At 40.4% G+C, this 25,978-nt stretch overlaps 1 protein-coding gene across 4 annotated transcripts in view; it reads left to right on the top strand.

The window, feature by feature from the left end:
• The window catches only part of grh (grainy head), a 446,442-nt gene that overhangs the window by 267,804 nt on the left and 152,660 nt on the right, over nt 1–25,978 (top strand). For all 4 annotated transcript variants that reach the window (XM_083138915.1, XM_083138919.1, XM_083138917.1 and 1 more), the window contains exon 2: nt 179–427. In XM_083138915.1, the coding sequence (XP_082995041.1) occupies nt 179–427 (249 nt within the window). The remainder of the gene's footprint in view (nt 1–178; nt 428–25,978) is intronic.

Raw genomic sequence — 25,978 nt, forward strand, 5'->3', positions numbered from 1 at the left:
CAACATCATATTGATTGACCGCCATAGTTCAGAAAGGTAAGCAGCACTTGAGCAACGATGTTTGTTATTGTCTGTTACGAAACGCCGTTATATTTGTAAGTTTACGACCGAGCTTTGGGAGAGCTCTTTCCCGCTTGGGCAATGTTTGTTGATTACATTTTCACTTTTCTGTTTTCAGGAAGAGGAAGGATTTGGGGGAGGAGTTCCTAGTGCCCCCTAGGTCCACTACCCCCGGCCGTATGTCAGACATGCCGGAGAGTGAGGAGGGCGTCCGGCCGTATTATGAGCACCCTTTGACTGCAGCCACAACAGCAATGCTCAATCTAGGATCCGAGGACCAGGCCTCCACCATTGGCTTCATCTACGACTATTATAACAAGATCCCAACGCTCGTCGACAAGGAGAAGGCGCTTGGAGAACTGTGGCAGTAAGTACATTGCCCATACTTGCTAGTTCTAGGTGTAAAGTACGTGAATTGATTCATAGATGGCAGTGCGATCGTGTTTGATAAAAGTGACAGTGAAATTGTTGTTTGTGGTGCTTGTGGATGACGTTTTTGCACTTGTAAATATTGCTGTTAATGTAAGACAACCAAGAACATCATTACTGTGCTACAAATTCTCATGTATTTGTCCAAATGTTCCAACTTTCTTATATTAACAAGGATACTTTGATATTTAAGTCATTCAAGATTGATGAGAAGCCATTAGTTCACACACTTTATTCGTGGTCGTTAAACATGTAACAATGTGCAAAGATAGTTTCAATGTAACGTTACCATATGTTCAGTGATACAAATTCTTACACAATTATTACATTATTAGGATAGGGTTGCTTAGTGGCATTCAAGTCATTTAATATTAACTGGAATCTATATTGTTTGTGTCAACTCCCAGTTTATGTGGTCAATTATGCAAAACTATGCAAAGATAGTATTCATGTATTCAACGTCACATATTTGTTATTTTCTATCAAGCACAAGAAAACAATTGAATTGTCAACTTTGATCAGTGTGTCGTTACACAACATTCAGTTTAATTATTAAACTATTCTATATGTTCTTAGTGCGATATCAAGGTCAGTGATAGTGTAATAGCACTCTCACATTGTAATCAGTGTCCCCGGTTAGACCCTAGGTGGAGCTTCATTTCATAGTTGTTCGGATTCACTTTAAACTATAGATTCAGCCTCGATATTTTCCCAAAAAAGGAAGGGAAAGGGAATTGTTTCACTATATAAAGCAAACGTGAAATTTGAGCAAACCTGAAATTGTATACCTTATTTTTTTTAATAGATCCGATATCTCCAGTTGTGAAAATTACGTGTTTTTAATTAATTTCTTTCAGAACGTATACAGGAAATGTGTGATGCTTTCCCTGTTTAATTTTTTGTGATAGTTTTGTACATCTTAAACATATATCTAAATTTTTTAGAACTTTTCAAAGATCACTGTTGTTCTGCGAAATGAGACACAGATTTCTCTGTTCATGTATAGAATGAAAGAAAAGAGAGCGCTACACACATTAGATTTAATGACAGATGGATGCACCTGTAGTAATTCGGCTTTCCTTGAGGATTTTGGTGAGGGAGGAACGAAAGTATCTCTTTTCATCTCCCTGTGCAATTAACATTGCATTTTAAACCCTTTCCCAAATCTTACTGTCAATCAAGTTATAATAAAGGCCTTGCAGTGATTCTCGATGCAGACCCAGTCCTGATTAATAAAACTGGGTAAATAAAAGGACGACTCAAGTTTTTTATCATTTTATTTCGATATGAATGCATGATTATAATTCACAATATATAAATAACGCTTTAAGAGATGTGTTTATTATTTTTATAATTAAGAATGTTTTCATACAGCTTTAGCATTCGTTAACTTCGGTATTTTTTTCGTTAACTTTGCGTGTTGTATATCATTTTAGCAATCGTTTGGTGGAACTGATAAATGCTGAATGTTTATACGGTGTTTGAACCTTGTACGATATGTATGCAGCTTTAGCGAAACTGTAATTTGCAACATGCTATTATTTCGCAGCCCCAAAAGAAACAGTGTGATATCCTTTGATTGCATTTTTTTCTAGTTCTAATCGCCGCCACTGCCCGGGATTAAATAATTAGCATGCAGAGGTGGCGGTGAGGAATTTCTCCTTCCCCTTGAAATACCACCCTGAGAAGAATAATGAAAACAGTTAGGTTGTCACTTAGAAATATAAAGTTATGGATCTTCCAATTCTTGTCTCAACTTCCAACTTCCTGTCCCTTTCTCTGTCTCCGGCGAGTCAGCTTGTGTCTCGCTACGATTCTCAAGAAATTGATATAAAATGGGATATTCGTCACTAGGATAAGCATATGATTCACACATTGACTGTGGTGTGGCCAAAGAATTTTGCTTGTGTGGGCTCAAGTGCAGTGATGTGCGTCTACGCGTAAACAACAATAGTCTACATTCTACACGTAGACTATTTTATACACGTAGGTGACGTTATCCATGTAAACAACATGGCGAAAGGTGATAACTTAGCAAAGGGCGCCGTGGAAGTAAAAAAAAAGTTATACTGCGTATCAGTTGCTGATGTGTGAAGAGAACTTTTCATACTCTTTCTTCCAAATTCGAACAATTTCTCACCTAGGAAGAAACCTAATATAAGAAATATTCTAGTGTTATATGGAAAAAATACCACTCCTGGCTCACGACTGCCATCTGTTTTTTTTTTTTTTTTTGCATACTATTTATCTTCTTCCATAGTTGTTGTTGTAAATGGGATTCTTTTCAGTTCGTTAGGAACCAATATAGTTGAAAATGTCACTTTTGTGTAGACAACGCATGTAGACGTAAACTTATAGTCTACGGCACATCACTGCTCAAGTGTGAACAAAAAAATTTAAGTTAGACTCTGCTTCCTTTCCCCTGTCTTTTTCTCTTTCTTTCTGTCTTCTCTTTCTCTTCCCCTTATACTGTATTCTCTTTCTTTTCACCCCATACTGTCATCTTTTTCTTTTCCCCTCATACTGTCTTCTCTTTCTTTTCCCCTCATACTGACTTCTCTTTCTCTTCCCCACATACTGTCTTCTCTTTCTTTTCCCCTCATACTGTCTTCTCTTTCTTTTCCCCTCATACTGACTTCTCTTTCTTTTCCCCTCATACTGACTTCTCTTTCTCTTCCCCACATACTGTCTTCTCTTTCTTTTCCCCTCATACTGTCTTCTCTTTCATTTCTCCTTATACTGACTTCTCTTTCTCTTCCCCACATACTGTCTTCTCTTTCTTTTCCACTCATACTGTCTTCTCTTTCATTTCCCTTCATACTGTCTTCTCTTTCTTTTCCCCTCATACTGTCTTCTCTTTCTTTTCCCCTCATACTGACTTCTCTTTCTCTTCCCCACATACTGTCTTCTCTTTCTTTTCCCCTCATACTGTCTTCTCTTTCTCTTCCCCACATACTGTCTTCTCTTTCTTTTCCCCTCATACTGTCTTCTCTTTCTTTTCCCCACATACTGTCTTCTCTTTCTTTTCCCCTCATACTGTCTTCTCTTTCATTTCCCTTCATACTGTCTTCTCTTTCTTTTCTCCTTATACTGACTTCTCTTTCTCTTCCCCACATACTGTCTTCTCTTTCTTTTCCCCTCATACTGACTTCTCTTTCTCTTCCCTTCATACTGACTTCTCTTTCTTTTCTCCTTATACTGACTTCTCTTTCTCTTCCCCACATACTGTCTTCTCTTTCTTTTCTCCCCTCATACTGACTTCTCTTTCTCTTCCCCACATACTGTCTTCTCTTTCTTTTCCCCTCATACTGTCTTCTCTTTCATTTCCCTTCATACTGTCTTCTCTTTCTTTTCTCCTTATACTGACTTCTCTTTCTCTTCCCCACATACTGTCTTCTCTTTCTTTTCCCCTCATACTGACTTCTCTTTCTCTTCCCCACATACTGTCTTCTCTTTCTTTTCTCCTTATACTGACTTCTCTTTCTCTTCCCCACATACTGTCTTCTCTTTCTTTTCTCCTCATACTGACTTCTCTTTCTCTTCCCTTCATACTGACTTCTCTTTCTCTTCCCCCATAATGTCTTCTCTTTCTTTTCCGCTCATACTGTCTTCTCTTTCTCTTCCCCCTCCTACTGTCTTCTCTTTCTCTTCTCCCTCACACTGTCTTCTCTTTCCTTTCTCCTCATACTGTCTCCTTTTCTTCTCGATTTTTCTTTTATTTTATCTTCGCATTGTTTTCTTTCCAAGTTTCTCTTTTCTGATTCTCTTGCTATTACTTTTGAACTCCTTTGTGTATCTAGCTTCTCTGAAAATTTCTAATGTAGATTATTTGGTTATGTAGGCGTGTGGGGTAAGGCTATCTACCGTGGGCCAGAACCTACACTGGCAACCCTGTGGCTACGCCACTGCTCAGGGAGAAAAATCATTTCGGTATAGTTGATTTGGGAACTCTATAACTAACCAAAGTGTCGATAGGGATGATAGACTTCTCAGTCTCTTCTCAAAATAAAGGCAGCTTAAAAAAGGTCTAGAAGATTTCCAGGAGACAAAGAGATAACCTCTTGATATCGGTAATATAAGTACTGGTGAACATACTCTATCACTATCATCATTTGCACCTTCACCAGAACTCTACTGGTCATTAACCAGAGAACAACATTATTCAACGAGGTAGGCTAACAAACATTGATTTTCTCATCAAAGTTAGCCGTTTTGCTAAGATGTTTAGTGCTGTTTTAGGGGTCATGTAAACCTTTATCAAACCAAAGAAAATTTCTCTGAACTAAGCTGTGTTGAATTCATATAAAGTTGTCCTATGAATATGCATCAACTTTGCCATCTAGCGTCTCTCTCATGAAATATCTCTTCTCTCGCAATTTATGAGTAAAAAACATGATTCCATACTCTTGGTTGAAGCAAAATTGAATAAACAGTCTTGTATCGATGCAGTAAAAAGCTCGTTCATGTAGAAATAAGAGAATGAAGTGTATCTTCAAGACACGGTCAAGTTTTGAATGACCTTGGCAGCTAGGTTTGGCGTTTGCAGTTCAAAACTTAATTGTTGAATCAGAGAGGGCGCTGGAATCGTTAATAATTATTTTCGGCGAGATACGAGAGGTCCTTGCATGAAATATTTTAATTGGGTACCTGTGTTAGTGAACGGTAATCATTCTTGAATTAATCGGCTCTATTTATTGTATGTTGTAAAGCAATGTTCACACAATGTCTTGTCTAAAGTTACTTTCCGCTAATGGCACTCTAAAGGATACATGTATACACGTTGTTGCAACACGAAGGTTTCACATGAACTACTTTAAGGATATACATTGACGTTTTTTCATACATTTCTTCCATTTATAAGTCGTATTAAGTGCTGAACTTTGATGTAGTATTTTAACGTCACAATAATCTATTTTTCCATCAGGCTTACTTAATGGTTCAATTTCCCCTCTTTAGTGTTTTCTTCTCTCTGTTGTCTTCTATTCCCTAGTCATATCTTTTCTTCGCAAGTCACGTGATTTAGTTTACATTTACTACATTTTTTCAGTAGACAGAGAATAGATTTATCTAAACAATTGTAGCAGGTAACTCCACATTTCATACTGAGAACGAGTAGTTTCATGAGCCTCCCATTAATTTCTTTCCGTGTCTTTCAGTGATAATTTTTTCGTGTTGCCTCATTGACCGAATACTCTTACGGTCATAGTATAGTTCTTTGATTTGCGTGTTGTTTCATTAATTCACCCCCCTTCTCGTTATTAACGTAAATAAGCGCAGAAGATCTAATTGAAACGGCCAAAAATACTTGTATAATGGCGTCGATTAGAAAAATCGAAAAAGTCATTTAAAAAAAATCGGTAGTAACTTTTTATACGGTTTCCAAAGTGACCACTCCAGGATAAATTGATACTTCACGGACTTGCATCATCATTTTCGGAAAATATTGAAAACTCCCACCCCCATATACTTATGACGGCATGTTGGAACGTACAGTAATAGCTTTGCCATTACCTCGTACAATTGCCGTATATGGTTCATAGGTTGTTTTTTTTCTGTATGAGGTAACTTGACGTCGTACTTCAACCATGAACTTTTACCGATTTCTGAAACGACGTTGGGAATTTATTGTCTGTGCATTGAGACTGCATCATTTAGGTGTTGTCGAAGTCAATGCCTATTGTTGGAAATGTATATTTTGACTATAAAGGAGCAAGCAAGACTTTTTTTTGTTAGGAAATCTAAAGTCATCGTGTTTACATCCACAGCTGTCAAAGGCGTCCCGGGATTTCCCTCGGGCAGCTAATAAACAGGAAGGGAATCACTTTTATTTTCGTGGAGAAAGTTTCTGACTGCAAGGTGTTGTGTTCAATGGTGTTATTTTTGTCGGCAATATGCAACTGACGGTCAACACGTAGCAGCGGCGACTGTAGGTGTCAGACTCATTGGCCAATACCGTCTACAGTTGACTTTTGGCGCAGTTGGGGAAGTTACTCAAAAACAAGTAGAATTTCAAATGTATATTTTACACCCTAATACTCGCACGCCTGTGTAAGGTCACATCACTGCTGAGAAGTTTGGAAAAGCAAAAGCACCATGTTTCACTTCTTAAAAATGAGGTTTTGTTCTAGCGAATAAAATGTCCAGCTTTGAATTTAGAAACTCTTTACTTCTGGATGGCAGTGGCGGCGATCAAGGGGGCGTGAAGGGCAGTTGCCCCCTACTTATTGCCACTTTTGCCCCGGCACTATACTAAACCTTATCTACCAAGGGAAAGTAAAATGTCCTTGCCCCCCCCCCCCCCCTTTGGAACCCAATCGCCGTCACTGCTGGGTTGTGATCAGTGCTTAGCACTTAGATTCCTAACGAGCTTTCTCTCTAGTTTCCTTAAACCCGAAGGTTTATGGCTGCAGCAACAGAAGCCTTCCATCTGTCCCTATCCTGGGTAAGATCAATCCAATCTTTTCCATGCTTACCGATTTCTTTTACTTTTTGTGGTAATAAAAGTGGGCAAGTTTCCATGCACAAGTAGTTTTCCAAATTTCCCTCACGATATTGGATGAACCCTGTATATTGAAACCAGTGGCGGCATGAAAACAAAAATGAGTGGAGAGGCATAGGAGAGCAGTCATATTTCAAATACTTCCAAATACAATACCATTTGGGCTCAACTACAACCAAAATCCGTAGCGCAAACAGCCCTTGTAGCCCAAATACCTTCCCAGCGGCTTTTCATCCCGTGTGCATAGAGTCCCATTGCCGCTGTTTTGTGACTTTCGAGACTTGATTCTTTTCAAGTAGCTCCCCAATTGTCTTGACGACGCTGGGTCAACAGAAATCTTATGGGCTTCCACCGGGAATCGAACCCGGGACCGCTTGCACCAGAGGCGAGAGCGCTAGCCATTTTGGCTACGCGGGAACTCCAAACTTGGGATTCGAACCCGGTACCCCTGGCTTGGATGTTTGAGAGTGTCCGTTCATCATTTTCATCATATCATCACTCATCCCCGTCTTCGCAAATTAGCCAAAGGTGGCACAAAAGGCGAAGTACAATAAAGCAAAGGAATCTTCAAACTTGGGCTAAAAGAACAGTTATTCGTTAATGCTGACGTCATTACTGAAACTTCTTTCGTGTGATCGGAGCGATATCTACTTGAACAGGGGCAAAGGAACTTATTTTCCTAAGTAAGAATTAATCTGTTGCGTAAATGATAGCAAGCAAAGACATGTTCATGACAAACTGTACGGCACAAGATTGTTACAGTCAACTCTACACTCAGAGAACTAAATGCATCATATCCATTGATGCACCAGAATGCATCGTTTGATGCACTAAAGTGGTGTTTTGTAGCTTCAAAGAATCAGATTCACATTTGATGCATTTTGGTGAATTTTTCTATGTCGTGAAAGAAACACCAAAGTGCATCATTTGATTCAAGTGAGTATTTATTTCAGTGGAGATGCATTTTAATGCATCAGCTTATGCGTTTTGATGCACCAGCATGCATATTTTTGTTGATGCACTTAAACGTTTCGTCTGAGCTACATAAAGCCTGTAGCTCAGACCAAACGTTTAAGTGCATCATCCAAAAAGATGCTGGAAGGTGCATCAACTGATGCATTGAAGTGCATCTCGACTGAAAGAAATCCTCATTTGACTCATACAAAAATGCACCCAAATGTGAATCTGATTATTTGAAGAAGCCATAAAACACACTTTAGTGCATCAATCGGTGCATTCTGGTTCATCAATCGAAATGATGCATTTAGCTTACTGTGTGTAAACAGGCCTGTGCTCATATTACAGTGGGCGTTGCGAGTCTTGTGTAGGCAAAGATTTGCATCCGTTACAGGTAGTTAATCTTTCCTCGCGTCTTCAACAGAAAAGAGTTGGCCACGATCTTAATTGTCGCACGCCCTGAAGATGACAACTTTTCCTAATTAGAAAACGAAGAAAGTTTGCACCTGAGGGCGGTAGGAGGAGGGTTGTCTTTACCAAATTAAGATTTTCGTATCGGATGCACTCAATATAAAAACGTCTCAATACGAGAGATCTGTAGCGAGAAGGTGTGACAGACGAGATCAATGTATTCTGTCGTCTTTTTGTACTGTAGGTGGAAGCTTTGCTTTCAATGCTGCTAATGCCCAGTTTTGGTCACTTGTGTAGTGTCACGGCCTGTGATATTTCCTTTTTCTTATTTGTTCTTCGTAAATTGCTGTTCACTAATCTGCAAATTCTTTGAAACCCGACATTCCCTAAACTGCGAATTCTTTAAAACCCAACATTCACTAAACTACGAATTCTTTAAAACCCGACATTCACTAAACTGCCAATTCTTTAAAACTCGACATTCACTAAACTGCCAATTCTTTAAAACTCGACATTCACTAAACTGCCAATTCTTTAAAACTCGACATTCACTAAACTGCCAATTCTTTAAAACTCGACATTCACTAAACTGCCAATTCTTTAAAACCCGACATTCACTAAACTGCCAATTCTTTAAAACTCGACATTCACTAAACTGCCAATTCTTTAAAACTCGACATTCACTAAACTGCGAATTCTTTAAAACCCGACATTCACTAAACTGCCAATTCTTTAAAACTCGACATTCACTAAACTGCTAATTCTTTAAAACTCGACATTCACTAAACTGCCAATTCTTTAAAACTCGACATTCACTAAACTACCAATTCTTTAAAACTCGACATTCACTAAACTGCCAATTCTTTAAAACCCGACATTCACTAAACTGCCAATTCTTTAAAACCCGACATTCACTAAACTGCCAATTCTTTAAAACCCGACATTCACTAAACTGCCAATTCTTTAAAACTCGACATTCACTAAACTGCCAATTCTTTAAAACTCGACATTCACTAAACTGCCAATTCTTTAAAACTCGACATTCACTAAACTGCCAATTCTTTAAAACCCGACATTCACTAAACTGCTAATTCTTTAAAACCCGGGCGGCCGGAATAGTAACACAGACATTTGTGATGTAAATCAAAAGTGCGGTTGGTTCAGATGTAACGAACGCTACGTGGCGGATATTTCCTTGCAAACGACAAATAAAATTGACCGCAAACATGGCGGCGGTGCGCATCGTGACATCACATGAAACTCACCTGTACTAATACTTGCAGATATGTAAACGTGAAGCTGTAGCAGGTATCCACAGTAACAACAATTGATTGCTTGAAGTCGTGCAAACTCAACTAAAAATCCTCCACTGCGAGAGATGGAAACACTGTCAGGTCTTGAGGTTTCTTTAATTTACAGGAAGGGGGAGGAGTCGCCTCCCCATCAGCTGTCTCATTTGAGCTCATTTCTATGGATAAAGGGGAGGGGTTGCTTAGCAGAAGAAATAAGTTCGTAATAAATCTTCTGGACCCTCGACACTCGGCGATTTCAACAGGGGGTTAGGAAGGAAGCGTCCCCAAAATTACAAATCCATTAACAAGGTAGAAATTTTAACCTGTAATTAGCAGTGTTTTTAGAAACATGGTGGCTTTTTTTTATCTCTTTGGGGAAACCCACAAGAATTTGAGTTATGTTTCTTGGAAGAAATATATATAATGTGCTCCGAATGGAGTTGATGTATATAGGTAGCTGCAGACCTTCTTGTTCTGTTTATTGTTTTGCGTCTCGTATTTCTATTTCATGGTTAACCGTAACGATAACAATCAGCTGTAAATAATACCGCTTTCACACGCATAAGCAAAATACATTTTAGAATGCACATAAACCAATGTTTTTGTTTGAAACAATAAACGACAAACAAATTATTGTTCTCGAACATGTCTCGGTAGCAATTCAGTCTCATTGATGTAGTCACCAAATAATGTAGTAAAAATTTGAGAAAATTATATGTTCAGTAATGTGTAAGCAACAATAATAAATGTGGAACATATGTAAAGTTATAGGAATGTACGGACAACGAAGTTAGTAACAAGGTATGATTTATACAGCGTATATTGATACACTTGCAGCTTTAATTGTATCATCTGCAAATATGCTGTATAAAGATACATACTGCGGCAATACCAGGTGAGGTGAGTGTACAAATTTTTATACCAATGCACATTGCAACGTACCATGAAGGCATATGAGGGCACTCACAGTCTCGGCAAATTTGTGGAGATGCCGTGATCAGCACCACGCTCCTGCCGCCTTTAGTTCCCCAGACACGCACGTATTAGAGACTGGGTGAACCTTGGAGCAGCTTCATGCAGGAATGTTTGAAAATTTCTCACCCCAGGAATCGAAAATGGGTCTCGCACGTGGCAGTCCGGCACGCTACCGGCTAGAGCACCGCTGGTCCTAGAGGAATATATAGGACAGATGAACATGTCCTATATGTCTTCTTTTTCAAAGCCTCCCCGATGGCGTAGTGGTAACGTCGTCGCCTTGTAATCAAGAGTTCCCGGGTTCGAGGAAGTCCTAGTACATGGCTGTGTTGCAGAACCAACTGATCAATGAAATTGAGACCTTGTGGGGAGCATATTTCACTAACAAGATTTCAGTTTAAATCAATGGTCATTCATACAAGAAATGTGTTAAATTTAAACAGTAAGACTGCATGGTTTTATACAGTTAATATGCCTAGTAAGTTTTTAACTTTAATACTAAGGTTGAGATCAGGTCACATCAGATTAAATAACTATTTATAGGACATTAATATAGTTAATTCACCTATGTGCAGGTGAAAACTAGACCAGGAAGATGCTCATCATGTTATATTTCAATGTCCACTTTACACCAATCAAAGGGAAATCTTATCAAGAATCTAGTAAAAGAAGGAATGTGTCTTTCTCTAGTTTGGTGCTGCCAAAATCTTCTGGTGCTGCCTCAGAAGAGAAAAACTTAAAGAACCAGATCTTCCGTTACTTTTGTCCGAGTCATTTCTCTCAGTAAAGTGACGGTAAGACAATAAGAGAAATATAATTTCGTACCCAATCAAGAACTTCAACTCTTTCTGCACCTCCCCCCTCTTTTCCCTCCAGAGGGAACCTAGGGATACCATAATTGCTATATCACGAACTGTAATCATTGTCCCCGTCTTCCGCTTCAAAAAGGGTGAATGGAATGTCATTGAAGGGACCGGTTTCAAGGGCGTAAACAAAACATCATCTAGGAAATTTGGTGATGGAAGGAAGGAAGGAAAGGGGAGGGGGGAGAAACTGGACCGGTTCTGGTTCGAAGAGGGCACGCAGTCATCAATGGAGGAGGACTCTTCTGTGTGGGAAATTTTTCTCGGAATGATGTAGCAAGATCTTCACGCAAGCCCGAGAGACAAACTTGTTCTTGCTCTGCCAGACAATCTGGAGACACATTTTCCTCTCCACAGCCTCTTCGGTGCAGTCTGCCAGTGTAGCCAACTGGAAATATCATCTTTCACAACGACACTCCTCTGCACGGACAACAAGGATAGTTGCAAGATGTCGAAGACATGTCTCACTACCTGGGAATTTGCATCCATGCTTTTTCTGAAATTAATCTCTAGCTCTTCTAACTACAATCTTTGCTTGCTTTCAAATATAATTTTTATCCAGATCTTGATCTGTTTACTGGCCCACGCCGCTTTTACGGCAGTCTTCGGCCAAAGTTGCTGCTGTCAATGGGGGTAGGGATTGCTGCCACAACGGTTTTAAGCAATCCGATTGGTTGACGTGACGTCATTAGTGTGAGGTTAGGTTAATTTAGATAGAGGAAGAAGAAGAAAAGGTGTTGTGGTACTAATTCCAACCGTAATTGGCATGTTTCTTCTTGTCACGAAATTCCATGGTTCAGAGGTGAACGCTATTGAGGAATTTATCGATGCACTACTTCCAGACAAACATACTCTTGTCTTTGTTGTCTTGCAAATGCATCATTGTTAAATGATCAACTATTACGTCACAACATAAGGAAGTTATTGTTAAGGAAGTTGGAAGAGTTCCAATTGGGCTACGTGACAGTTCTTGTGTCGGTCAGGTACTGGAGGATTTAAACTAAATATGGACGAATTGTTCCATGCTATGGTCTTGGTGGTAAGGAAGGTGTCTTTCTGCTCTCTCATAACAATTGAATGGTTAGCTGGAAGCAGGACGTAACTAGAAAACAGAGCTTGGAGAAAATCAACGAATGTGTGGAACTTACGCGAATGGAGATAGACCAGACATTCGACTACTGTTCACAGTATATTGCATGAGTAAAAGTTAACCAACTGCCTCAGGAGACTGTCCTGTGGCATATTCGCACACATAAACTACGCTTCTTTGATATCCGTGTTCTACACCTTTACCTTCTCGTAATAGGGAGATATATACATTATTCTCTTCTCTTCCTATATGCTGATGACATTGTCTTTTATTCGTGCATTTATAACTTACGATTGTTGCTTCGAATTAATGTGCTTTTTTATTATCGCTATGGACGCCCAAGCAGCATAAAAGATTTATTCCAGTGGGACATTTCGCATGTTTTCAATGTTAACATGATGCAGATGAAAACGTGTAGTTTGGTGGTAGCTGAACCCAAACCTTGGCTTATGAGATGACAGCCACCAGACTGCTACGAATGCATTTCCCAAGTCTAAGGCTGACCCCCTCGACACAAAGTTGGCCACACTGGACACATCCTGACCCCCAAAGTCTCCATTTTTCGCATGGCGAAAGTGGAGGGAGTGGGTACGCTTTTTGCCTCCATAACGAGAATGAGCTGCGAGCGAGGGAGCGAGCCCCCCCTCCCAATCGGCCTTTTTATGCAGCTACTGTCCAACCGCCTTCCTCCAGCCAGTATACCATTCATAGGGATGGCCACCGAAAGGGACCGGTTCCGAAAGACGTTTCTTGTGGTGTTTGGTTTTTGCGGTAATCAAAGGATGACGCAAGAACGGGCACTTTCAGGCACACACACACACACATGTGCAGAGAAAACAGCATGTGTGTGCACACACATCTGCTGCCAATACCGGTCACTGCCGGCAAGTTCCAAAACGTCATCACTGAACGTTTGTTTCATTTGGTACTGTACTCCAAAGAATCGTGTACAGTTAAGTCAATGCAAGTAAGATAGAGAATGATGAATTTAGTGGTAACTCTTTGATAAAGATATCAGAACACGCTGTGTTGTCTTTTCAGTTGCCGTACAAGTTACAGGCGTAAAGCAAAGCTCTTGCATTTGTACCCACAGATCGCTACTTACCCAGGAACGTTTGACACTAACGTTAAATATTCGTTTAACATAGTAAAATATTGTTCATTTATTAATTCAGCGTTAATGAGAATGAGCAATAGGATTAAGTACAAGGGAGAGTCAAATAAGAAACCTTCATTTGTTTTTGTTTCATATCTAATAGATTTCTGCATGTAGGGTTTCACAAGTTTGCTGCATTTTAGCACAGACCTATTGCTGATCTACATGTATTTTCAAGTCTAAGTTAGTGCCTGTTTACCTTAAGAAGAATAAGTCTTTGGGGTCCACGTTTAGTCACTTATGAGTCACTGCGAAGGCCTTTCCGCCCATCTGACTGCGAACTGAGACATTGTTGAACTTTCTCCTCCATTCGTAAACTTGCTGATGGGGTAAGCATGCACAGAGATATTGAATTTTTATTTGACGAGAAATTTCTGTACGTTTTTGGCTGACAGAAGGCAAGAAGCCACTCCTCTTCACTAGTGCAAGTGAGTATAGGAGGCGCCACCTTTAAAATGACAAGAATAGCGTTTTGAAGCTCACTTCCATCAGTGTTGCAGCCTTGAGGTCGTTTTGTAAGTTACAGTCGATACCTCATGTAAATTTAAGCTGTATACAGTCTGCCCTACAATTTTTATTGGGCTTCTAGGGTTTTCATTTGAGGCTCATTCCATACTAAAGCATCCAATGGTTTTGTTACTATATTTTCTGAGGCTTTTTTAATCCAACTTTAAAAAAGAATAAGAAAAACCCTCATTATTCTAAGGATGGGATGTAGCTTATAGCTTAACCTTACTTTGCAACGTCAGAAATTAGGTCACATACGTTACCTCATATTGATCAAAACGAGTTGAATCTAAAAGTTGAGATTTTTACTATGAGTTAGGTCCATGCAGGGCTTCCTTTGTGCCAAATTTCAGAATTTTCGAAAGTCATCTAAGATATTTTACTTCGAAAACTGTCAATATTCAATGAATGACCATGTTTCAGCCCATGCTGTAAAAAAAAAAGTTTGCATTTCTAAGCACTGATATTTTATTTACAGACACCCTGCAGGTAGGTCTACACATGAAAAAAAAATTCAAGCCTTAGACTAACTCCCTTCATTAAAAAAAAATCGGGCTTAAAATTCCAAATTTTTTAACTATTGTTTCCCAAACTTCCACCATAATTTTCGTTCTTAGGGTGCACTTTTTAGAAAAACATATTTGAATATCATAGAAAGTATACTTCATTAGCTAGAAAATGAATTTTGTTTCAGGTCTCTAACTCTAATGGTTTTTGAGATATTAGGGTTTCTGTAAACTGCTACATGAGCAAGAAAAGCCATGCGCCATGTTGGAAAAATGGCTGCCCCGGAAGAACTAAAGGCATTTTTTTTTTGAACATTGGTTTTGATATCTAGAAGTACCAAAAATGATGTTTTTCTAAAATGGTCATGCAACCAATTATTTTAAAATTGGTTGATTTGATATGGAATGACCCTTGACTCTTGTAATTGTTTCTTGCCCGGAGTTAGAGTTGACACCTTCCAGTTGGATGGTGCAGTTACTCCTGTATATATTTAGCACGTTGTGGTTCCAATACAGTGTGTTGTAATGTCTAACTTGGATGATGGGACTGCCGTTTATCCTTCAACCAGTCATCAAAAATCCATCCTCGTCAATCACAGGTCTGGACGTCCCCGATGGCGTCGTGGTAACGTCCTCGCCTTGTAATCAAGGGATCCTGGGTTCCATACCCGGTGGAGGCACATAGTGATTCGGATCCGTTTTAAACTGTAGGTCCAGTCCCTATTAACCTATCTATGGGTAAATTGAACTTAAAACAAAAACTCAAACAATCAAACTCCCCACCATCAGCAAAAATAAATCTGTTCTCTCGAAGTCTTGCGTTGAAATGGGCAAAACTATAAGAGTAGACAGTGAATAATGTCCAATTAACTTTGCGTACTAGATCCAAAAAAATGACCAAGAACAAGCAAATGAACCACGTATTTCAAATAGCTAGCAAAAGGTAGGATGTGAAATGCTTTGTTGTTTAGTATATCTGAAGGGTTCGCCTACGTCATAGCAGAGCATATTTTAAGATTTCATAATTACAAGAAAAGGCTGTAGGATGCGTAAGCCTATAAACTATGCCGCAGGTGTATATATTCCTTGCTCCCAGAGAGCCAAAACCAAATAATCCAATTACAGGTCGTAAGATCGGAAGAAATATAGCATGAGAAGGATTTAAGACCCTAGAAATCCCGGTTCTGCAACCGGAATAGACGCAACGTGGGCGTCAGGAGAACTCAAATTATCTGGATCCTACCCTGTCCCCGTCACGCGAACAAAACCAGTTCCTTCTGTTACAAACATTCCCGTTCTTCATGTTCACGATTCTTAATTTATCATTCACTCTCCTCACACAGTTGAATAAACTTGTAGCAAGGTTCATATATCCGACTGTGTTACACGTCAATGTAATCAAATCGGCAGCTCCAGTCCATAACGACATACACCTACGGGGTTTCGGAATAAGTATCCGAGGCCTATGGGAATCAGTTGTGATGCCTTCACACATTTGCAACTGTGCTTATCGCAGCGTCCATGATTTTTCACTCTTTCTGTTGAAGCCACTCCCAACGTCTTACCTTACCAGATGGTATTAAGAGATGGGGTAGATTGATTGCATCAGGGTAGAGGTTATGTTTGTGGAATCCCCTTCCACTCACAGCAGAGGGAGAGGGAATTTGTCATGGCTGCAGACTGCCAATGTGGTTGCCCGTTTTCAAGGCTTCAGGAGGATGGAGCAGTCTGTCCAGTAGGGCATGATAGAGATGACGTAGAGATGGTGAATTAATTGGTTCGACAATGCCTGATTCCGCGTCACTGTTTTCGGAGTAGCCAAGACTCTTTGAAGTCATGTAAAATGTACGAGGTCCATGCAGAGGTTGAAGGTCCCTGATGACGAAAGCTCAAGAGGGAAAGTTCTTGGGATTTGTGATACGTGACACAAGCACACGCATTTGTTGAATGGACTCGTAAAGTTCTAGATTTGGTTGATGATCCTTCGTTTATCTCCATCGCTTCAAAGTTTTGGCAAATGGGGCTATTTCTATTATCCATACCAGCTAAGTGTAGACCAGACGAACGAGAACAAGTGTCTGCGCAAGTAGTGACGCGAGACGGCTCCACCAATGAACAGTGAGAGAAACGGGATTGTGTAATGGGCGACGGGAGTTACCCGATTTCTTCCTTCGCTATGCAGCGTTGCAAACTTATGAAAATGATAATACCGAACGCACATGGCAAATGGACTGTATTTTTGTCTCCAGGTCCGTACGATTGGTTTAAGAATTTTTTAGGGAAATATTAGGGATAAAACTGCAAGAGCAAATTTTGACAAGCCGTGCATTTAGCGTACGGACTAAGGTCTGGACCGTACGGTTATCAACACTGCGCTTTCACCACTCGATTTTCCTCCTCTGCCGATATGCGCGGCCCTGCTCTACAGTTGGCTGGAACAGGGTATAATAGACTAACGTCACTTACTTGATGACGTTGCTTCCTCGATGTGTATTCTGGAAACTGCTTAGTTCAGGCTAACGAATCTTTGGCGGTTGAATACACCATCAGGCATTTCTTGCTATTTTTATGTGCGTCCCTTAATGATCTAAGCGTTTACCATAAAACAACTTAAATTCGGTGGCTCAACAATCCTTTGAGAGCCAAGTGCTTCCATATGAAAAGGTTTGTTCCCGTCGGAGGCGTTTTTATATGGGCATTGGAGCAAGCCAAGTGCAAAGCACGGGCAGTAATAAGCAAATGCAGCATTTCAGACCTGCATGAGGTAGAGTTTGCTACTTTTGATGTATAAGTTCCGTGTTGAATTTCTGCAAAACCATGACTGGTTTGTCTTTCCCGTCCATCATGCAATACAAGCTCAATATTGATTGAATACTTTTATTTCGCTATTCTACCACTTTTGGCTAATCGCAAAGATGAGGATGAGTGATGATTATAATGAAATTGATGAAGAGACACTCACGAAGAACACCAATGCCCAGGCCGGGATTCGAACCCGGGCCCGCTGTCGTCGTGGTGCGCTGTGGCCCCCCACGGAGGCTGGCTACAAGCTCAAGAAACTTGGACATTTCTTTTACTCATATCAGATGAAACAGTATAAGACTTAGACTTAGACAGTGTCAAATATTGACAAACGTAAGATAGTAGCTCCCTCAAATTTCTGTGTCGGGCACACATCGAAGAATGTCAAAAATGCAATTTTGACATCCAAAACTTAAGCACAACAGTTAGTTACAACATGTCAGTTGAGCATGAAGAATATTCTGCTTGGATGAGCACATACGGATGTCCAAGTAATATCACATGCTCTGTTTTCATTAGAGGTGGAGCGATATATATCGCGATATTGAAAAAAATATCGTCATGGCGATATCAACTAGACGATATGTCGTCACGATATTTTGGAAATATATATCGTGTCAGCGATCACTGTTGCCAACTTCGCTCTTTTGAAGCCAGATCTAGCTCTTTCGTGCACCCGTCCTCTGCCCCACCATGATGCCACCACTGGCTCCGGTCCATAAAGACCAACCTTTGCCACGAGCGTGCATTTTGCACGTGACATCCATATATAGGCTGCATCACCCACCCCCTCTTTCCTCCCCAGGTATTTTTATACGTAGCGCTGTGGCTAAGGTTAAGAGACAATATTATTATCCGGGAATCCTTTATTTTCGATTCCATATGAGCATCAGTGGATTTTTGAGATGGGTGATGGCGCCAGATCTAGGCGCGGAAAACAAAGAATGAATTGCCATCACTTTAAAGCTAACGGTAATAGCAGTGCCCACACCCCTCTGGCACCTGAAATTAACCTAGGAGGCACTTTATGCAGTTTTTGTTAATCTAGTTCCTCGAAAGTCATCTTTAGCTCTATTAATGGTGAAATGTAGCTCTTTTGTGCACATCAGGTTTGGCAACACTGCCAGGATGGTCGTATGAGGCAAGGAGAAATGCATTAGGTTTATAGGACCATTATTTTATTCGTTCTCTCGGGAATAGCAAACATCCAATGACGTAGAAAAGTATATGGACTGAAAAAGGACACGTTGAACTGTCATAGTAGTAGGAAGAGTCGAAACTCCCATTTGATTAGCCGTAACTTGAAGTTGAAGTCAATTCCCCATAAGGAATACATGGGATTCTGTAAATACTTATTAATCATACTTTTCAAACATCGTGTTTAGCTTACAAATCAACTTGAAAAACAGTTCCACTTGCAACATGGAGAGAAATGCATACGCTCTTGCATACTAAACCCATTTTTAGATAGCAGTGCCCAATCCGACGATATTGAAATGAATGCACAACTAGTGCGTAATTGTCCCTCCTCGCCTTAAATACGGTCCAGGAACCTTTTTTCAATGAAACAATACCCAACTTGGACCGAATTTAAATTGTGCGAGAAAAAAGGTTCCGGTCCTGCAACGGAACCCAATAGAACCCATTAGAATTAAGGGTTCCTGGACCTGTAACAACCCTGGGTTGAAGTGCTCAGATAGAATGGTGACAGGGGGATCTGAACTAAGCACTTGAAGCCATAACGCTGGTAATAGCCTCGTTTTTCCATCTCCAGCAAGACGTGTACACTGAGAGGGATTCTCTCGAAAAGATAGACAAGGGGAGGGGGAAGCGGCTGAACCAAACAGAAGACTTTATGCTCATCCTGTAGGTTAGTTCCAGTCTTGTAACAGCTTCCGTCTCGCAGGAAGCCAAAGCTCAGATTGCAAAAAACCGATCTGGGGTCCATCCAATATTGAAATATTTGTCAACAAGTCTATTAATCTTCGTCTCCCTGATCGGTAGGGGTTCCATCAAGACTGCCTGGGTTCTCAGGCCATTCATTTTTCTCCTCCTCAATCAGCCTTTCGCCGAGAGGAACTTGTTCTTCAACTTCTGCATTAGCCCCCCTGCCCCCAGGTATAAAAGGCCTTAAAAACACATTTGGAAGTGTCAAAAGGGCAGTCTCCAGGTAATGTGACGTTTCGATGACGAATTGAATACCAATTCCTCTCAGGTTACCAGAGGAAGGCCCTTGAGAAACAAAAGGGGTAAGGTCTTCATATGAAGTCATGAATGCAGATGAGGAGGACATGGGAAATATATCCTGCAAGAAAAGGAAAACATGCACCTGGTATCGGGATTGGCAAAATTTGCGTTTCTTTCGAAAGAACAAAACCGCTTTTTTTGTTTTAAATGTTTTAACAGCGTTTTTATTAAGAACAAAACAAGACATGTTTCACACAAATAAAACGTTAAAACATAATGTCATACTTATTTTCTAAGAATAATGATTAATAAGTAATCTGTTGATTATCCAAGGAAAGACTGTGTTCCTAGTTATAACTTCTAAAAACACCTAATTTTGTTAATCTTAAATCTCGCATGTTGGCTGCTCAAGAAGCTTCAACCAATCCACAGTTGCCAGGCCCCAGTGGTAGCTACTCTGTTTTCCAAATACGACATTTTACCGTGAATGCAACTACATATTGACATTGACAACTATGTGCAGTATATTAAGTGAGGAACAAAACTGTTTCATCCAAAAAAAATGTTTTAAACACTTGTAAAGAAACATAGCCAGCGTTTTAAAAGTGGCCCAAGGGTATTCATCACGATGTTTCTTTGATAATTGAATATACATTTTCAGCCATTGAACAGATTTCTGTGTACAGGATGAATGAAAAGGCAAAGTTACAAAACACGCAAATAACCGCAGACTATCAAACATGTGTTTTAAACAAGTCTTAAAAGAACATGTTTAAAACACTGTGTTTTAAATATTTGTAAAAAGAAAAAAGCCATGTGTTTTAAACATGCCAGCACAGGCTGGTGCACAGAAGACTCTTTGCGAATTTGCCCTTCACTTCGTAGATAACTAAAATGTACGTTCAGTGTGTAGGATAGTCATGGAATGGATATGAACCCATAGTCTTCAGTTCTATCAGCAATTTCTGTGGATAATCTACATGATGAATGCGCTAGAAGACGCACACGTGCATGTCAAAACCTAGCGATTTTAACGAGCGTACATGCAGTAGCGTTGGTACTCATATTCGATAGCGTGTCTAATCAGTATAATAAGCTCTTTCACAGAACGCCATGATAGCGTAATTATGAGGAAATTAACTGATATGTAATCCGCAATTTACGAAAGCCATTAACGACCATTTACTGCGCTGCTGTTGAAAAGGCTAGGAAAGAACTGTGCTGAAATATTTATGGAAGTTTATTATTATGCTCTTACTGCCATCTGTTGTGGGTAATAGAAATAAGAGGACAATCAATGTTTGTCCACGGTGGTTTTACACCATAAGCGCTGGAATTATAATAATGTTTTAAATTTGCAGCAGATACTGAGAATCAGTTATAGTATTTCGGATGGTATCTATGTATTTGAACCGTATCTTCTGGGTTTTGTTGTCAAATATTTGTGCCGCAACGGCGGATGGAAAGTAACGTTGAGGGATTTTGCTGATGGTAACCCATGGAAAACATCTAGATGGTCTATCAGAAGGGTTGAGCCAGCCACTTCTTGAATAACCAACCCTACCTGTCTTTTGCAAACGTCCGTGGCGGATTGGTTATCACAGCGCGCTGCAACATCGAAGGTCCCTGGTTTGAATCGCAGCTGGGGCAATGGTGTTCTTTGTGAGTGTCCCTTCATCAATTTCATCATCACTCATTTTTATCTTCGCGATTAGCCAAAAGTGACAGAAAAGCGACGATAAATAACAAAGATCAAACCCAACCTTCCTGTCTTGTGGTTATTCAGTTAGACAGACATGTTTGAACGCTGTGAATTTGAGCTGATAGGGGACATTGCCTTTAGTATATATAGATGGAAAGCTAAGGCACAGTTGAAAGTGCTAAACTATAGTGGAACCCCAAGCAAAGAAACCTGCGCAGACCCGCGACTCCTGTGCACCGTACTCGCGCGAGGAGGGGAGAGGAGGGAGAGAGTGAACCATGCTTCCTTATGGCCCGAGCTGAACGGAGGAAGGGAAAGCTGCGCGGGGACATTTCGTCCCAAGCTTTTTTTATTTGTGGTCGATCTATAATATTTACATTTTGTTCTCTGCAAATATATGCTTTCATCGACTACACGGGTCCAGGGTTCGAGTCCTTGACTTTGCGAGTGCCCCTTTATAACTTTCAACATAACACCACTCATTCCCATCTTGCGTGGCAGAAAAGCGAACTAAAATATCCAAATCAAACAATCAATGTAAAATATGCTTCAAGGAAGGCCTTTGATCTTCCAAATCAAAAGCCACGACAGGGTGTTCACGTGCAACATCTAATCCATACTAAAGCCCCGTTTCCATTATCACAAATTTGCCGCGCAACATGACGCGGCATGGGCCAAGCATTTGTTGAAATGGTAACTGTCTGCAACATGCCGCGGCGCTGGTGCCGGGGACAAAATTGCCCCAAACGATTTTGACGCACAACATGAGCCGCGTCATGCGCCGCAGACAATGGAAACAGCCTGCAGCAAGTTCCTGGGGCACGGGCATGCGCACTAGAGTAGAATCAGAGGACTCAACGACAACCACGTGCTCGCTGTTCGGACTGAAGGGGCGTCACGACACCACGTCCTGTTATTTTAGTGTAGTTGGTTGTGTAGTTGTACGTGAGCGTTTGTTTTGTGGATGATATGGAGTGGTCGAATGATAAAGTAGTAAACTTATAGAGCAATATGAACAGGAGTCAGTGTTTGTGGAATATCACCAGTACGCGCCTGCCATAACCACAAAATTCGCCATAGCTATATTGTCCATCTTTACACAAGTTAAATCACCATCAAATTCTTACAATACAAGTGAAGAAACACTGAACTACGTACGCTACACTGCGGTCCTGCACTCCAGTGTTGTTGCGGGCGTATTTTGCAGAAGTAGTTTTAAATTGGAAACAGTGCACTAAGCGCCGGCGCATGTTGCGCGTCATGAGTCTGGAACTTGTCTGAATAGAAACTAGGCTTTAGTATCACTTATTCCAAGCTAAATAAAAAGAAAACAAACATAAACTTGACCAAAAAATAATTTGATTCAGTGTTTGGAAGCGCCATCTCTTCTAGAGCCTTTCGGTCTTGCAACAGTAAAACTTGAGCATCGTTATGTTTTGGGAGGTCTTCTGTCACGTGCCACAAAAGCATGAGGCGTCACAATCCTTTTCACCTGTCTACGCCCGTGTAGCGTACAGGGCTGGGCCTCGCCAAATTCCGACCTCCCGAGACCCCCGAAGTCACGATTACGTGGCGACGCCCTCCGCAATGTTCTTTTCCACAGCGTAGAGAAGTTTTTTTTCCTGAATACACACTGTCAAGTGATAGGATCGACAGTTGAAGTCGAGAAAGGTTCGTGGTCGTTGATGCTGGTATGATCTTGTGTCGTGTGTCGCAAGAGCTGAGTAAGGTTACGTGTTCGTAGGAAATGTCATTGTATGATCAGTTCAGGAACCATTGTTGTTCACAATTTTGGTGCGGGGTGCACTGAGGATGGTGCAGTTTCCTTGTTCACGTGGTCACTCAGCTCGCTGAACGCAACAGACAATTTCCTTCCGATCTTTTTTCGTGACTAAACATCAAAGCAGCGCCACTATCGGTAGCTCAGAAAACTATAATAACTATACCTGTAGTATCCCTTTACTTTGTACCGGAATATATCTTATAGAAACTGATGAATGTACCTTTAACTCTTGGGGTAACAGCTCATAAGTTATAATGGCAATACATATGTATGCAAGTGTACAATACTTTGATCAGTTCTTGTAACGTTCGCCATTGACGAAGGCAGTGATAACTCCAGCCCGAGGTGGGAATCGACTTAGAACGCATGCCAGAAATAAGTAACTAACAAAGTTCAATAAGATATTGGGACGTTTCGATGGGTTTCTGTAAAGATTTAGTGCTGACTTTTCTTCTTGTATCTCTCTACTGAGTGAACACGTAACAGTAATAGTCTACCTTTGTCAAGCATCCTTGTACGAAATGCTTCTCTGCTGAATTTAGCGGTGATAGAGGGAAGGGCTGTCAGCAATGGTCTACCTTTGTCAACTATCCTTGTGTGGACACGTGTGGGAGCAGGAAAAGGTTTATTATCCATTTTGCCTTGACTCATCTCACTCAACAGGTTGCTAGGTGCCGTGGCTTTCCGCGAGTTGATAGCTTCCTGGAGATGAGGCCTTGCTCGAGAAAAGGTTTATTATCCAATATCAGAGTAAAATCCACTAGCCTTACCACTACAAGGATATTTCAGGAAAACCTGTTCACATTTTTTAGTTAATCCTGTCCTTAGTTGTGTAAAAATTACGTCATTGATACTTGTAGTTTATAACCGGAAAAAATACACAATTAATGAATAAAGCGTGGGGCAAATTATAAGTTGCCCGACTAGTCTGATGGTCATTTCCATTTCCCATTTTATCTTGGTCTTTTTCCTCCTTTAATTTATATCTGCTTTCCTGTTGTATCGGCATGTATGCCTTTTCTTATATTCTCTTCTTGCTTTATTTTGGAATATTTCCTTCATAATTTTTTTGTGGATTTATTCATACTTTTCCCTCTTCTTGCGGCAGATTCCGATACTTCTTTCCCCTCCAAAAAACTGAAAAAAATATTATTCAAGGGACGTGAAGCGTGGTTCATGTTCTACAAAACCTTCTCGTGTAATGCGAAGTAGTGTGTAGTTTTTTATAACTACCAGAGAGAGGGGGGGTTGAATCTGAGAAGATTTTTCGTGTCCGATGTGATGAACAGCTGTAAAACACTCGCACTTACACAGCACATCCAAGAGCCATTTGCAATTATCGCAGACGAAACGAGCGGTGTGAGAGGAGGGCGGTGGGGGGAAAAATGAAACAAAAGTTCGACACGAAGCGTCATTATGAAAACAGCTAAGGCTACGAAATGAACGCACGCTACACTCTGGATTTACAACACCGGATGCGCATATAACTTTTTCTACGTGTGCTTTTCATACACATGTATCTGTACATACAAACACACACACACATTCCGTTTGCTTCGGAAACACGACATATACATATCTGGAAAATGGAATGGGGGAAAGAGAGAAAAGGTTTAGTGGATAATTAGTTATCTCCCGTGATATTTTTATTTACGTGTCTCGGTTTTTCCTTGCGAGATTGCTTGCTTTTAAATAATGGAGGAAAAGAAACTAGGATTTTTCGATGAGCAAGTCGAGGATTTCTCTTCACAGTAAGAAAAAAGCTGAACGTGATCACATGTGAAGTGGCTTTATTTCTGTCTCTGTTCCTTTGTCCTCTTTAGGAAGGAATTACCATTAGGGCTTCCTCTCTTGATGGTTTTTTCAGCCTCCTTTCAAGAAAGAGAAATGGCCAATAAAGTTTCTGGAAATTATGGAAAGACGCTCCGAAAATGAGGCAATGGAAAATTGCTGCTACAGGAAGAGATATGTTGGGTTTCGCTCCTCCCAATCTTTCCAAAGAGGCTATTTCTGTAATGATGAACCGGAGACTGAGACTTATGGCATTCCTATGTCTGCAAGATCCTCCGTGTTGAAGCCATGGCAATGGTGTTCAGTGTTTCTCACGGTTGCTTGAGTCATTGTGCGAGAATGAAGCCCATGTGCCATTATTGTCTTCCTATGAGCGGGATTCTATTTCCGGTAATATCACATATCAGTTCTCTAGCCTGCAAGAAGCTTTTCTTATGCTTTTGCAAGTGAACACTTCAGGAGAACTAGTGCCATAGCTAGAGAAGGGGGCATGTACCCTGGGAACCGAAAGGTGAAGCCGCAGTTAAGGATGTGTGACTGTCGGCCATACTAATAGTAAGTAACAAGACAATTGTTTAAAAGTAAAAATAAGCTGAATTGGCAATCAGGATTTTTGAATTTGAATCTTCCCTTTTCTTATTTTTGATACAAATCCAAAAGTTTTGAAAATGCTGAGTTGATTATTTTCATCGTTCCAAACATCTTACTTCCCCTAATACGACGACAAGAATAAGTGGAAGCAGCCAGATCTGGTCATAGATTCGAATGAGGAACATGGTAATGCAGGATAATATTAGTAGAACAAGATAAAAACAAGACAGTGAATAAACAACATATTTAATTAAAAACTGGCCGAAACATTCATGTACAATGAAGCACGATGCAGAAATGATATACACAGAATATATCTGTTTACGGTTTCTCTTCTTCTAACCGTGAAGGCCAAACATAGTTGCCATATACTAATA

Source organism: Lepisma saccharinum, chromosome 17 (genome assembly GCF_977018435.1).
Source record: "Lepisma saccharinum chromosome 17, izLepSacc3.1, whole genome shotgun sequence".
NCBI classification, from domain to species: domain Eukaryota; kingdom Metazoa; phylum Arthropoda; class Insecta; order Zygentoma; family Lepismatidae; genus Lepisma; species Lepisma saccharinum.